This window comes from Balaenoptera acutorostrata, chromosome 3, assembly GCF_949987535.1.
Source record: "Balaenoptera acutorostrata chromosome 3, mBalAcu1.1, whole genome shotgun sequence".
NCBI classification, from domain to species: Eukaryota; Metazoa; Chordata; class Mammalia; order Artiodactyla; family Balaenopteridae; genus Balaenoptera; species Balaenoptera acutorostrata.
Window position 1 is genome coordinate 131,257,950 of NC_080066.1, and position 14,526 is coordinate 131,272,475.

The 14,526-nt window shown below is 34.7% G+C and overlaps 1 protein-coding gene across 15 annotated transcripts in view; it reads right to left on the reverse strand.

Annotated features, from left to right (window-relative positions):
- Positions 1-1,883: 1,883 nt before the first annotated feature.
- NIN (ninein) overlaps positions 1,884-14,526 on the reverse strand; it is a 114,186-nt gene continuing 101,543 nt past the window's right edge. For 8 of the 15 annotated variants that reach the window (XM_057542433.1, XM_057542436.1, XM_057542422.1 and 5 more), the window contains 4 exons: positions 11,482-11,682; positions 7,881-7,994; positions 5,585-5,787; positions 1,884-4,846 (listed from right to left, as the gene is read on the reverse strand). In XM_057542433.1, the coding sequence (XP_057398416.1) occupies positions 4,819-4,846; positions 5,585-5,787; positions 7,881-7,994; positions 11,482-11,682 (546 nt within the window). In that variant the 3' untranslated portion in view covers positions 1,884-4,818. Of the gene's footprint in view, positions 5,788-7,880; positions 7,995-9,375; positions 9,861-11,481; positions 11,683-14,526 lie in introns of those variants that run through there. The other 7 variants (XM_057542431.1, XM_057542426.1, XM_057542423.1 and 4 more) reach the window with 3 other exon arrangements.

Below are 14,526 nucleotides of genomic sequence, written 5' to 3' on the forward strand. Positions count from 1 at the left end.
ATAACATTTTAAATGCTTTATTTAGAAATAATTTCAAACTTAAGATTGCAAGAATAATGCAAATAATGCTTGCATACCCATTACCTATTTTTTAAAACATTTTGCTTCATTGATTTGTTTATACCTTTCTGTAATTTTGTTATGAATCATTTGAGAATAATTTGCATACATTAGTTACATATCCCTGAATACTTCAGTGTGTATTTCCTTAGAATATACTCTTACATAAACACAGTACTTATAGACTTAAGTAAATCAACATTGATACAATACTGTTTTCTAATCTACCATCCATATTCTAATGCTTATTTATTGCTTAAGATCTTAAAGACAGATACTCAAACAGGAAAGAAAAATGACTGGTAAATGCTCATCTGGGCCATACGGACTGTTCAGAGTTGTTTACTTTGCCTTAACTAGTAAAGCACATGTCATGAAATCATTTCTCATAATTAAATATTATCTTAACCTAAGGGTTTCCAGCTCTATTTTTACATTGTTACCTACTCTTTAATTTATAACATTTCACTGATTCAGTTTATAGTTTCTTTTTTGAAGTTTTAATTTTTTTAACATGTCTATTTGTCAAAATTAGCCATTTTTCCTGATTGCAAATGAGGCAAAACCAAACAAAGAATAAACAATTTTGTGACTTATAACATATTAACTATATTAAATTTAACTTTACAGATTATAGACATTTTGCATTAGGTCAAAATTCTGATCTTTTGGACAAAATTTGACCATTATTATGGGAAAATGTATATCAGGTATATATTAGAAAAATAAGACTTTTTCAATGCAAAATGAATAAAAGAGACTACAAAACAAACAGGTTACACTAATCTCAAATAAGTGCAGAATTGTACTTAATGCTAGGTTAAGAACTTTCCCCATTTCCTGTATTAAAATACCTGAGGGCACTAATATTCCATATCTTAGTGCCTATAGCACTGAGTCCATCAATAAAACTTGATTGTCTTCTGTATTGATGTAATTTTTTCTAATTTTTTCTTGTGCATAAATCTTACTACTCTACCCAAGTCTGTAAACAGAAAACCAAGAATTTTTTATATTTTTCTTTAGAGTGCAGTACACGAGGTAAGTATTCAGTCGCACCAATTAAATGTTGTTTGCCGGAAAGAGAAATGGATACCTGTTGCAACATATTAATACAGACAAACCTGCTTAGTGAGTCCTGAGTCCCCTACTTAGCTGGCTGTGTGGCCTTGAGTAAGTCATAACTTTGCTAAGTTTCAGTTTTCTCATCTGTAAAATGGGGTTAATATTAGTTATTGCCTCATAAAGGCAGTGTGAGATTGGTATAAAAGCTTTGCAAATAAAACAAGCCTTGTGAGATAGGTCTAGTTTGGCCAATATTTCCATTCTAAATTTCAATACTCAGCATATTAACTTAATGTGCTTTTAGGTTAACTTTTATACCAATAGTTGCATATATCTCATCATTTACAAGTAGCTCAACTAAAAAAGTCTGAGTCACCCATAAATATGGCAAAGTGAAATAAAGCCACCTCTGAAGCACCCAAAATCCCAAGCAGGGCCTCACCTGAGTTTGTCAGGATTTTAGAAGTAAATTATGAACCACCACAGGGTACAGGGATCTCAAACTGGCTGGTGTGAAAGTCATCAATTCTGTGACAGAAATGGAGTCCCAGTGCTCTAAATCACATACAAATAATTTGGGGATTTTTTTTTTTTAATGTAGACTCTAATTCAGTAGGTCTGGAGTGAATGCTCCAGAGATTTTGCATTTATAAAATATGTTTAGTGCAATGTTTTGATGCTTTCACTCTAAAAAACCAATGATAAACATACTGAAACTGTTTATAAAAGTTCAAGGTGTATAGAAAAAAAGAGCCATATTCGCAAAATTATTTATTTACATTTTAAGCTCATGGTAAAATCTTTATAGGATAGAATGGCTAAGATGAAATATACAAAGTCGATATAAACACATAAGCATTAATCTTTATATGAAAAGAATCCTAGTGATGGCTATTGATGAACTCGGGTTTTCCTTTATAAAACCAATGTTCCCTTCAATCATGCTGTGATAATGTCTTCCAATAAGAATAGATTTAATGTATATCATTCAAAAAAAGCTGAGAAACAAAAAGCTAACTTGGATTTATTATTAAACCACTATCCATATGTCATAAAACCAAAACTGTTTTACAGGGCTGAGATGTTCGAATAGGTCCAAACATGATATAGTGAATAAGTTTTAAATAAGGAATGCTTTGGTTATTAGGTTTTGACTTAGTTTTGGCAATACTTGTATAATTTATATCATTCTAGTGAGTCATTAGGTAATCCGTTCAAAACAAGACTTGCTTAATACTATCACGAAGCACTTAGCCTTGCCTTGAGTCAGACTACCTTTAAGATGCTGACAATAGCAACACATTTCTCTTTTCCTTTACTCAGAAAAAAAGAAATCACAAAAATAAAAAATTCATTTTCACACGTGAAAGTCCACCATAAAGTCTTATTCATTCTTAAAAAAACAAAAGTTCCTCATCATAATACCTGCCCTGGGTATTGGTACATTATCGAAATACTAGACCTGTAAGAACTCCTCATAAACCTTGAAAGCCTATGACTGTGATCTACTTATGTTTAAGGTTAAATATATAAACAATGCATTTGAAGCTTCTGGGAAGAATTCACATTTAAAATAGTTTTTAAAAATCTGGGTTTATTAAGTTTTAGAAAAATAAATACTGTGATTGGTTCTACCCCTCCTCTTCTACTTCTCTCCCTTCACAAATTTGAACTTAACAGCTCAGGCTTCTAAAAAGCAGAAGAAAGCAAAATAGAACAATGTAGGTTTTATTATCCACACTTTCCTTTTCTAAGGGTAACATTATCACAAAGGCAAACTTGATTCTCTTTCCTTGAAATGAAGATCCCATCTCCTAAGACTAATTTAAATAACTGTTCTTAAGAAATCAAGAGAATTTAACAACCAGTACTTTTAATAAATGAGGAGTTAAATGCCTATAAGATATATAAGGTGACTGTAAAGAGTTCTATTATAAAGTCTGAAAGCAAAATCTAAACATTTAATAGTTTACATTTAATCTCTTTAAAAGGCCTTTTAAAAGCTGTAAGCTATATTATAAATTGCCAGTTAAATTCCCACTCTAGTCTACAAAAATAATCTGCTGCACAAATATATAATTTAAGGTAACTATATATTTCTTGTATTGATCTTTTTTCCAATTTTATGAGTGCAGTGAAGCAAGAAGTAAGCACCGAGGTGTTAGTTAAATTAACTTTCATTTGAGCAGCATTTTGATTTTAGATAAAGGGATTCTAAATGTAGTCTAAAATTTTCCAGAAGTCATATTTACATTCATTGTACAACACTTTATATACACATACAGATTTATAAGAAACAAATTAACCTATACTTTTCATAATGTAAAAAATAAAGATAAAAAATACAACATATGTGATCATATGGTAAGCCATCTATTTGAGAAATATGCTTGGTGTTCAGTTCTGATGGCAAAAACCTTGAATAACTTAAAGCATATCACATAAATACACCACAGGTGCTTAGTTTATTTATGACCTTAACCTAGGCCTATCCACAGTTTTAAGTGTTAAAGTCAATGCCATACAAGTAGTTGAGTTTACTAGTAATGTTTGCACTGGAGAAAAATGATTAGGGGAGGCATGACAGCAGATATCAAATGTTTTGAAGTATAATTATAGGGAAGGATTAAAATTAATTGTTTTCCAAGGGAAAATCAGGAATTTCTGATAATAGAGCTGTTCAAAAGTGAAAAGGTCTGCTTCTGAAGCGTGAACTCCCAGTCCCACAAATGACCTTGCCTTGTCAGGGCTCTTGTAGCAAGGACTCCTGTGTTGGCAGGTAGGACTAATAGTATACGGTTAGGCCCAAGGAACTCTAAAGTTCCTTAATGCAAATTATTTTGTTGATATTGAGTTTCTGACGTGGCTTCTTAAGCAGTTTGCTTCATCTTTTGTTCCTGCCCATAAGGCAGTGTTTGATTTTGCTGTGATACCTCTTATAAATTGATGGGCTTGGCTTTCCTGGAATATATCAAAGTGAATTTTTCTGATCTAATTACTCTTCCACAAAAACAAATTGGTGGCTGTGATGAGCTCTGTTTGTGTCCCACACATAGTAAGTTCTTTACCAACCAACTCCTGGCTGAAGTAGGCTAGAAGCAGAAATTTTACCTGGGGAAAAAAGTTATTCAAAATGTTTACTGTTCTATAATGTTCTAGTCTTGAGACTGAATGGAAAAACCCTATTTGGCACTCCTTTACCTCAGATGGCATGCGAATGCTTATCACAATAAGAAATTCTTATGATCAGATTTGAGGTGCAGAGAAATAGGAAGCATGGAAATTTTGACCTATATTATACAAACAAGCAAACAATAACTCTTCCATATGTTAGAAGAGGTTTTTAACTCTAAAATCAAGGCCTTTTTCCAGAAAATGAAATTCACTAAAAATGTAGAAATAAAAATCCCACTATGGCTGTAAATATATGACAAATAAATAAGGTCACATGGTTTATACATTTCAAATTCTTAAAGAGGCCCTACAGTATTTCAGGAAGACATCTTAAAGTATTGTTCCCTGAGTTCTTGAGGCAACCCCAAATATAAGTTCATGAAATCCAAGACTTTAGAGAGAGAAAAACCCACATGGTTTGCTTCTCTCTCTTCTAGGAGTAGCTGTTTACTCCAAAGCAGTTTGTTCAGTGCTTACCCTATAGTTCAAATGCTTTAAGAATGTGGCTTTATCCATTTCTTAGAAGACAAGCTCCCAAATGAAACTTCTAAGAAGGAAAAAAAAAAGAAAAAGACTGTTTAAAGAAGGTAAAGTTTTAACATTAGTTAACAGTGCAGTTGAGTAAATGAGTTTTATATCTGTAATACATAAAGAGTGGTAATACTGTCATAGGTGTTAGAAGGTAGAGTTCTATGGACTCTGGCATTTCTGACCTCAGTGGTTATTAAGACCAGCTTCTCTTACCAAACAAAGTCTAACAATTAATTCAAAAAAACCAGAACTATTAGAAACGGAATGACTTTTTCATATGTAAATGTATGAGAAGACATACATTTGGTTATAAAATAAAGATCAAAACAGCCAGCTAATAATTTCTCAACTTTTAAATATCTGCAATTTACATATAAACTTATACATAATAGTAATTTTCAAAAACTCATTCAAAACTGGGGTTTTAAGATTCTTGAGTTGTTTTCATATCACCTTCTTGGTGGCTATTAGAATATTTTTAAAAAGTCGAAGCTTGGGAATAATTCAAACTGAAATATGTATTTGTTTGCAACTTCCATTACAGTCTATTTAGAAAAACTAATTACAATGAATGGAGATTTTAATTCTGTTGCTGGAAGTTTTACGTTGGGCTTAACTTTAAGCGATTAAAGTTTAAAAAAAAAAACAACAAAAACCCACAAAAAAACAACAATTGAGAGAACATACTGAAATGCTCCATCCATTTCAGTAAAGTGCACAACTATGAGTGTTTATCCTTTGGCTTGGCTATGACCTTAAGGGAGGTGTAGAAGTCAATGGTGCTGGTGTCAGATTCCTGACTATATTACTGAGGCTGGCAATCTTCTCCTCTAGGAGGTAATTTTTCTTCTCTGCTGTTTTTTGTCGCTGTTCAGTTATTTCCAGAGCTTTCAACAACTGGGCATTTTCCACATACAAATCCTTCACCATCTCATCTGCTTTAGTATTCTTGCAGAGCTAGAAACAGAACCAGAAACATCTTGACTCCATTTCTGTAATTCTTTTAAATTTAAGGTCTGACATAGGACAGTTGTTTATAAAGGCAAATGGCTTCTATCAATTATATTATTTCATTTTACAATACAGCTTTAACATCAGACCTGGCACCAGGGATACAAGTAGAGCAAATCCACTTATTCCAGGCTGTTTCTTTGCATAATACGTTTGTAGAAGTCACTAATAAAAAGAACAAATTGATATTTGAGGGCTCAAAAATGAAGGTATTTTTCAACCTAATAAATGAGGTATTATTTCTTTATTCATTCTCTAAAAATATCAAAATACTTTTATAACTTAAATTTCTGAGGGTGTGAACTGTGTTTAACTGTTATTAACAATAGGTGCCTGAGTTTCCCATTCATAACCACATACAACCTACTGATTGTTATAATACATGAGCCAAATTTTAAAATAAAGAGATAAGATTTGGCAGTTACTTTTCCTTAACTCTTCCTCTGTATAAAACCTTGTCTAGAAGAGATATTCTAATCTTTATGGTTAGAATATATAGTCTTGGTTAGGGTGGGAAAACTTGTCAGCAGCCTTAGGATAATTTTATTATTGCTCCTGTTAGTTAATATCTTATAATCTCCTTTCCCTCATTATACCTTTAACTCCTCATTTTACACCCAGTTTCAGGCAGGGCATCTACAAGTATCAAGGTTTAAGGGAATAAAGAAAACTAAGGAGTGGCTAATTAATTTAAATAATAGCATTTCAAAGGGCAATGATAAAGACTATCACACTGAAGCCCAGAACCTAAGTGACTGGCAAGTTTAACATAATACTAACATACTTTCTATCGAACTGTTTTTATACAACCTTTCCTCCTTTCCTGCCATTAAAAAACACCTTGATGACTCTTATCTACTATAGAATGAAATTCAAACTCTGTGGCTTAGCACTAAGACCCTTTACTGTCTGCTCTTCCCTATCTCTCATTTCTTTTTCTTCTCCCAGGACAGGATGAACGGTTAATGCCAGTGTTTGTAGATGACCACACCCCATGTTACACATTTTCTTTATTTTTGAAACTGCTATCTGGCCAAATGCTTAGTACTGTGAACTACACTAGTAGCTGTAGTAAGTGAACTACACTCCATATAGGCAGGATTTTGTTTTGTTCATTGCTGTATTTCTAGTGCTTAGAACAGAACCTGGCATGTAGTAACTATGTGTTGAATAAATGATTAAAGGATTGAATCAATAAATGTAAATACAGGACTTTCTCTTTCTCTCCATTCTGTGTATTAAGATATAGGGCTAAGGAAAGTTCCTGTCTACCTCTGCATTAAGACTTTCCCTTGGAATTATTCTTCTTGGATTTTATATATCTGAAAAACCAGGTTGGGCAATTTCCACCTTCCCACTCCCGCCACAGTTTGTCTCAATCTCAGATTCCAGAGAAGTTATAAAACTTTCCTAGAAAGTAGTCCTTCTTGTATGTCTCTTCAGTGGATGCACAAATAATTTCTAAGCACTGAGGCCACACCTGCCACCAGCAGGAAAAAAGGATCAGGCTACTTAGTGGTCCTGAATTCAAGAGTCCAGATTCTAATTCAAAACACAACCTTTTGGGGTCTGGTTATAGCCATAAGGTTGTTTTTGAAGCTGTCACAGCTGTTGCAAACCGGAAAGCTAAAGTTACACTTATTATCCCCCAATTTTTTACCAATATAAAATTTCTTTTTATTTAAATAGGAATATTTCCTCTCTGGGGAAAAAAAACATCTATAAAAATTCAATTTGAATTGAACCTCATTAGAAATGCTTTAGGTCCATGAGAGTCACTGCTAGCAAATATACATTTTTTAAATTGTAGACAAACATATGACTCAAAAGAACTTTGGAAAAAAACAATGTAGAATACAGAATTCATATTTTTGAAGTGGTATGGGAAAGAGTGACTCCTAAATTCTTCTAAACATTTATAATAGAATCTGCTTTTATTAGACAACAAAAGTTAACAAGTTAATAGCAATAGAGGAATGTAAAACTGGAGTTAAAGTTGAATGTGAGGTGGGTGGGTAGAGATGACCTGGGAGGCTCACTTGTTCTTTGAGCTGATTCACTTTCTCCTGAAGAAGCCTTTTCACCAGTTTCAATTTTTGTTCAACTTCCATCATTCGCTCCTCCATGACAGTTACCAGGTGTTCCTGGTTTCCCTGAAGGAAAGAAAAAAAATTGTATTATCATTTGAAAATCATGCCACACAAAAGCACTAATAGTTAATTTTCCCCATAAAATGCCTAGAGAAAGGACAGCAAATGTTTGCCTTTGAACAGGAAGGGTGGATTTCTGATGAAATGGGAGCTCTGAACACTGCATGGGTTGCACATGTTAGAAAAGTAACCCTATTAGAGAAAGAATCAAAGGCAAAAAAAGAATCTTACCTGTGTTACCATCTTCCCCTGAGATAAAGCAAAATTCTTAAAACCCATAATTTAAGATCTGTGTGTACTTATTATAGTAAAATAGGTATCCAAAGTAAATTAAAAGATGGTTCTCAACCTTTCATCTGTGATTTGGGTCTTTGCAATACTGTGGGCCTCTCAACAACAAAATAATCAAAAACTGAGTTTATTCAGGATCACCTAACATTTCCAATTAGCTTGCAATATGTGTCTGTTTTTCCTTTGAAATGGCTGATTGATTACTGTGAGGGTGTTTGTTAGTGTTTCTAATAGCCTCTTCCTGCTAGTTATTCTGGTTACTGGTTTCCTAATTTGACTTGTCAATGTGAAGCACATATCTGAATTGGAGGATGGGTTTATCATTAGAACAGATTGAAAATTGAAAATCTCCCCATAAAAAACTCCTAGACAAAACAATAGGGCAGAAAAAGGACTGCTTTTTCAAAACCCACACAACTCCTTAATCCATCACTCTTGTATGAGGAGAGAAGGAGAAGCCTTCTCTCCTCATACAAGAGTGATGGATTAAGGAGTGTGTGGGTTTTGGAGCGCAGAGGGACCTGGAACAAGACTTAGAGTGCAACTGACAGCCCTTTCTCCCAGTCCACCAAAATTTTCACATAAAGAATTTCAGATTTTAAAAGGTTCTTCAAATGTTTAAGCAAGACTCAGGTATTAGTGGCTGATGGCATAACCTGTCCTTAAAAATATTCCCCAAAAGGTGTCCTTTAAAAAGCACAAAAAGAATGACCAAATGTGACTTGCAAGCCAACATTTGTTTGGATATTAAATAATAGCATTTATTCAAGCATAAAAGAAACAACTACGCCATGAGACTAATTTGAAGAGAAAAATTGTAGTAGGCAAAAGACTAATGCAGAAATTTCAAGAAACCAGGTCTTAAGAACATCTAAAATCCTATATTTTAAAAGTTATAATGGCTTTTTAAAGTTCAAACATAAATGGAAAATGCCAGATTTCCACTTGCCTTAAAAGAAAAAAAAAAAGCTAAACAAACCAAAAAAAATCCCAGATAATTAATTCAAAGAACACGGGGCATGGCAAAAGAGTGGGGAAACAGGAAAAACAAAAGCAGTCATATATTTAAAATTTATTTTATTTCATCAAAAATTTCCTTTTTCCTGTCAAAAAAGTATTATACATCTTATATAAAACAGTATAAATAACCCTGATTTTCTTCAAATTTCACATATAAAAGTAGTACCTTTTGTTAAAAATAGTTACAACATATGGAATGAGAAAATATATAGAATACATCCTTTCAAGAATCTCAAGTCCACACTCTTTAAATCGTATAAATAATTATGTATAACAAGCTGAAATTTGTGAATTTGATTCACAAAAATCTGTCATTTCTACATAAATAGGAAACATAATACTGCAAAGGCTTAACAACAATAATAATAATAAACTTAAAAGAGCACTTGATTCCAAAACATTTCTCAGCTTATGTCTCTGTTTGTGTGGTGTGTGTGGGTGTGTGCATTTGAGTATCTGCCATGGTAAGAAATGCCATCAATAACAGCCCAGTGTTCACAGGTGCCCAATCCTTCTGTAGGAATCTGCATGCACTGCTCGCTGCTCCGGTAGCAAGGCCTAGAGAAAGAAGGCAAGTGGTACACTTCACCCTGATGTCAAGATTATGTTTTTAGGGGGAGTCTAAATTCACACATTTATAATGCAAACAATTTTTAAAAGCAAACATCAATACTACATACGCAAGCGAAGCAACACAAGGCAGAAGAAATCACATCACTCCACACACAGAGACAACGTGCAGATTCTAATAGCATTCTGTATTCTTAAAATTAGTGTCAGCTGAGTTACCAGAAACAGGAGAGCCTGCAATGGCATTCTAGTGAGAACAATAAGCAGTCCACCCTGCCATCTGGAGGAATTCTTTTTTTTTTTTTTTTAAGTGCAAAAGTCTTAACAAATTTTGTCTATATAATCCTCAAATAATTGAAGTAAAAGGATTAAACATTGGTGGGTGGGTTGGGAAGAGCATGCTTTGAAAATAGTGCATATGAGAGAGCAATGAGTAGGATCTTAGTCTAATCATTTGGTTTAAAATGTCCATTAAAAACTGAGGTCAAGTTTTATAATTCATTTCTATAATGAAGAGTTGAAGCATCTGTCCAATACCCACCATCACAATTTTAATTCTGGAATTAAATTTTAGTATTTGGAAATTGAATGTAGGAAGCTTCCAAAAACATGGATTTTAAGCCTTCGTTAGAAAGAATAGATGACAGAAGTACATCATGCAAAAGCATAGATATATACTAGTAGGAGAAGAAAACCAAGTTGCTCCAATGTATAATTATGGTGCTAATGTGACTTTGCAAAGCCACGGTGAGGGGATTACAGAAAGAGAGGTGGGAAATTCCTTGTCAAACGTCAACTGAAAAGCAAGGTATTTGAAAACAGAAGAAGAGCATCCAAACTAGAACAAACTAATTTAGAATTCTACAAACTAAGGAGTATTTTTAATTTTATTTCTAATTATGAATAAATGGGCAAGACCAAAGGGTCAAGAGACTTCTGAAAGAGGAGAATCATGAATGAAGCACTAAAGAGAAATAACTATTTAAAAACCTAGGTAATGTAAGATTGTGTCTGGTAGTGAGCTGGGATAATGCTAATTCAAAGGGAAGGGGAAGAAGATCTTTATTTTCTTAAAAATAGAGTTTTTCAAACTAGATCATTAAAAAAATAAGTGAACTATGTCAACTAAAAAAGCCACTGATGACATATTCTACTTTATTAGTTGCGAAAAGTCCCCATTTGTGAATTCCATGGAACTCAGCAGGCTATACTCCTCTGGTACAAGAAAACCCAGGAAGCTTTGTTAGTAATACATATCCTAGAGTTGCACTTGAATTCTGTAATATCTTTGGCATTAGACAAGAATGTTAGGTCAATTGTGCAATATGCTCAAGTGATCCTGAGACTTCATCATCGATTACAAATGTGCAAAGGAGACCCAGAACACTTAATTACCTAGCTTAGAAGCTGAGAGCTCAAAAGCAGCACTGCAAAAACCAAAACCCAAACATCACTGCAGTTCTGTGGATTTGTAATTCAGGTAAGGTGTAACTGTCTGACAAAAGATTTAGGTTCTTCATCCCCACATGTGAACTGGTATAACTTTCAAATAAGCAGGTAAAATTAAATTAGATGATCTGAGTTTACTATTAGAAAAAGATCCTCATACCTGTGGTGTGTTGATTTCAGAAGTCCTGTTTTCAAGTTCCTCCTGCAGGCACTGGTTTATCCTTTCTGGCTGTAGCAGCTGGTATTGAAGCTGCAGAAATTGCTCCCTGGGAACCATTGGACAGGCTTGCTGCTGGAGCAGCTGCAGATCCCAAGCATGAGGGGATGGGCTAAGCATCACAGTGGACCTCAGGTGCTGCATCTAGAGGATAAGGGCAAAGCCCTGGTCAGCTGCAGTGCCTTCAATCAGAGAGTTGCCCTTGAAAGTGGCAAGCAGAGAGTAATGAAGTCTATGAATTCATTAATGGCCTCTCAGACTCACTGGTAACTTGAAAACAAGCAGCACATTATCCTGAGTAAGAATAAAGAATCATTTTGCTTAGGAGATAATACATTTAATGAATAATCAAGCCTTAAAAGTTTTAGACTTAAACTGTACTTCCTCATTCTTAAGTGACTATAAGACATAAGGTACATGATGTACATATGTCTGAATTCTCCTTTTTTCTTCTTACACTAGAACATTTAATTATCCCTCTTTAAAAAAAAACAAACAGGGTTGGAATAGGCAAAGGGGAGAAAGAGGTTATGCTTTAGAGTTTTGCCACTTACCATTCATAAAGATTCTTAAGAGCGTATGTTCAATGACTACATTTTTTCCAAGTTAGCAATTTGTTTTGAAGACTCTCATCTTGCATCTCAAATTATTTTAAACTATCTTAGTTTATCAGACAGGAAATTCTGGGGCATAAGGTAATACCCCAGAACATCTGGGAATTGAAGTACATGGAATGAAAGTATTTATTCAAGACAATGAGGAAATGGTATGTGTATCTCATGCCAATCAAAGTTGGGGCGAGGGAAAGGAGAAGGCACTGCATTTGGCTAGTGAAGCATGCCACTTCACATCTGTCAACACATTCAGCAGACACAGAGCTCAATGGAAGACATGCAACAAATATGACCAAGTACTAAACTCAAGAAGAAGCACCCCCAGGCATGTGAGAAGGGGAAAAGGCCCTCTAAGACACATCTATAATTAAATGTTATCATGAAACTTCAGAGCCACTATCCATTTCCTTAAATCTAAATTTCTGAGGTGGGGTGTTACCCATTTTGAAATATTTCTAGTTATAGATTTAGAAAACCCACCACTTTATTTTTTTAATAAATTTATTTATTTATTTATTTATGCTTGTGTTGGGTCTTCGTTTCTGTGCGAGGGCTTTCTCCAGTTGCGGCGAGCGGGGGCCACTCTTCATCGCGGTGCGCGGGCCTCTCACCGTCGCGGCCTCTCCCGTTGCGGAGCACAGGCTCTAGACGCGCAGGCTCAGTAGTTGTGGCTCAGGGGCTTAGTTGCTCTGCGGCATGTGGGATCCTCCCAGCCCAGGGCTCGAACCCGTGTCCCCTGCATTGGCAGGCAGATTCTTAACCACTGTGCCACTAGGGAAGCCCCTCACCACTTTATTTTTAAGAATAAAGAATATGGAGAATTATGATCCCCTGATTTTATATCAGTGGGATGATTTTCTTCACACACGTCTTTAAATACTAAGGAAAATCCTGATGTAAATGTAAACAGATATATTCCAAAATTAAAGCAAAATGAAAATGAATATTGGCTCTTAAGTATTTATTAACTGTCATAGTAGTAGAAATGATTACATGAACAAGGAGTTTAATGAGATGTCTCCATGCCATGAAATTCATTGAAAGAATGTTCTACCTTCACACACTATCTCAGGCAGAGAACTGCACCCTTCTCTGCTAGTTCCAACCACAGAGTTCTAGGTACAGGTTAGCCACAGATAAAACAAAAACAAAAGAGAATTAAGGAGTTATAAAAAGAGGAAGAAAATATGAGTTATAAAGAGAAAGAACAGTACAAATTGGGTATATTATATACCTGACCACATGTGCTCTAGTCAGTAGGAACTTACAGAGAACCAACATTTACATTTCTCTGTATATAAATTTTACAGATATTAAAATGTCTCACAGCTCTAATTCTGCAGCCACTTCCTCATCTATTGCAATTTGGTTGGTTTACGAGCTTGCTACCTTTACCTCCACCCATCCCAATATAATAATTTAGAAGATTTCAAGTCCGCTATGGAATGGACCTGATGTTAAATACCTTGCCATGTGGAGATGCAGAATATAAACTATAAAACATTTTTGTTGTTCAAGTGTCTGAACTGTTGGCTAAGAGGTACACAACAGACTTTAAGAATTGCTAATAGTCTACAACCCTGCTTTTGAGTGATCAAAATGAATTGCTTATAGAACACTGCCTCATATAGTTGAAAAAAACCCTGGAGTGGGAGGCAGATTCTTCCATTTTCTTGTCTAGTGATTTGGGATCTTTAATTACCCTGGGGTAGGGCTATGTATTATATTACATCAGTGACTTTCAAACTGGCATATAGGGATGAGGAGAAACCCCTTCCCCCAAGGGGGTGCATACATCAGATTGAATCACCTAGAAAGCTTTCCCTAAATTCTTTGATCCCAAAGATTCTGATGTAGGAACATCTCCCTGCCTGCTTACTGCCTCTCCCCCAAACCCGATGAGAATCCATGCCAGAGTGAGAGGCATGCACCTATCCCTCAGGTCAGGTGGGCACAAAAAATGGTGTGAAAACCACTGTTCATCCTCAAATTTGGCCTAATCTATAGATACCATAACATAAATAAAAATCCAATTTACAGCGCTGGTGGGAAGGTGGAGTGGAGCGTTACTGGTGAATGGTTAGAGTTCCTGTTTGGGGTGATGAAAAAGTTTTGGAAGTAGTGGTGATGGTTGTAGAACATTGTGAAAGTAATTAATGCCACCGAATGCCACTTAACAAAATTTGTCATTTTAGCCATTTATATCTATCTATCTATACATATATACCTAGCACAGTTTTTAAAATAATGTAATATACCCAAACCACTGAATTAGACACTTTAAATGGATGAATTGTATAGTGTGTGAATTACATTTAATAAAGCTGCTGAAGAATCGAATTTCTATGTCTGTACAGAATTCATAGCTCAGTCT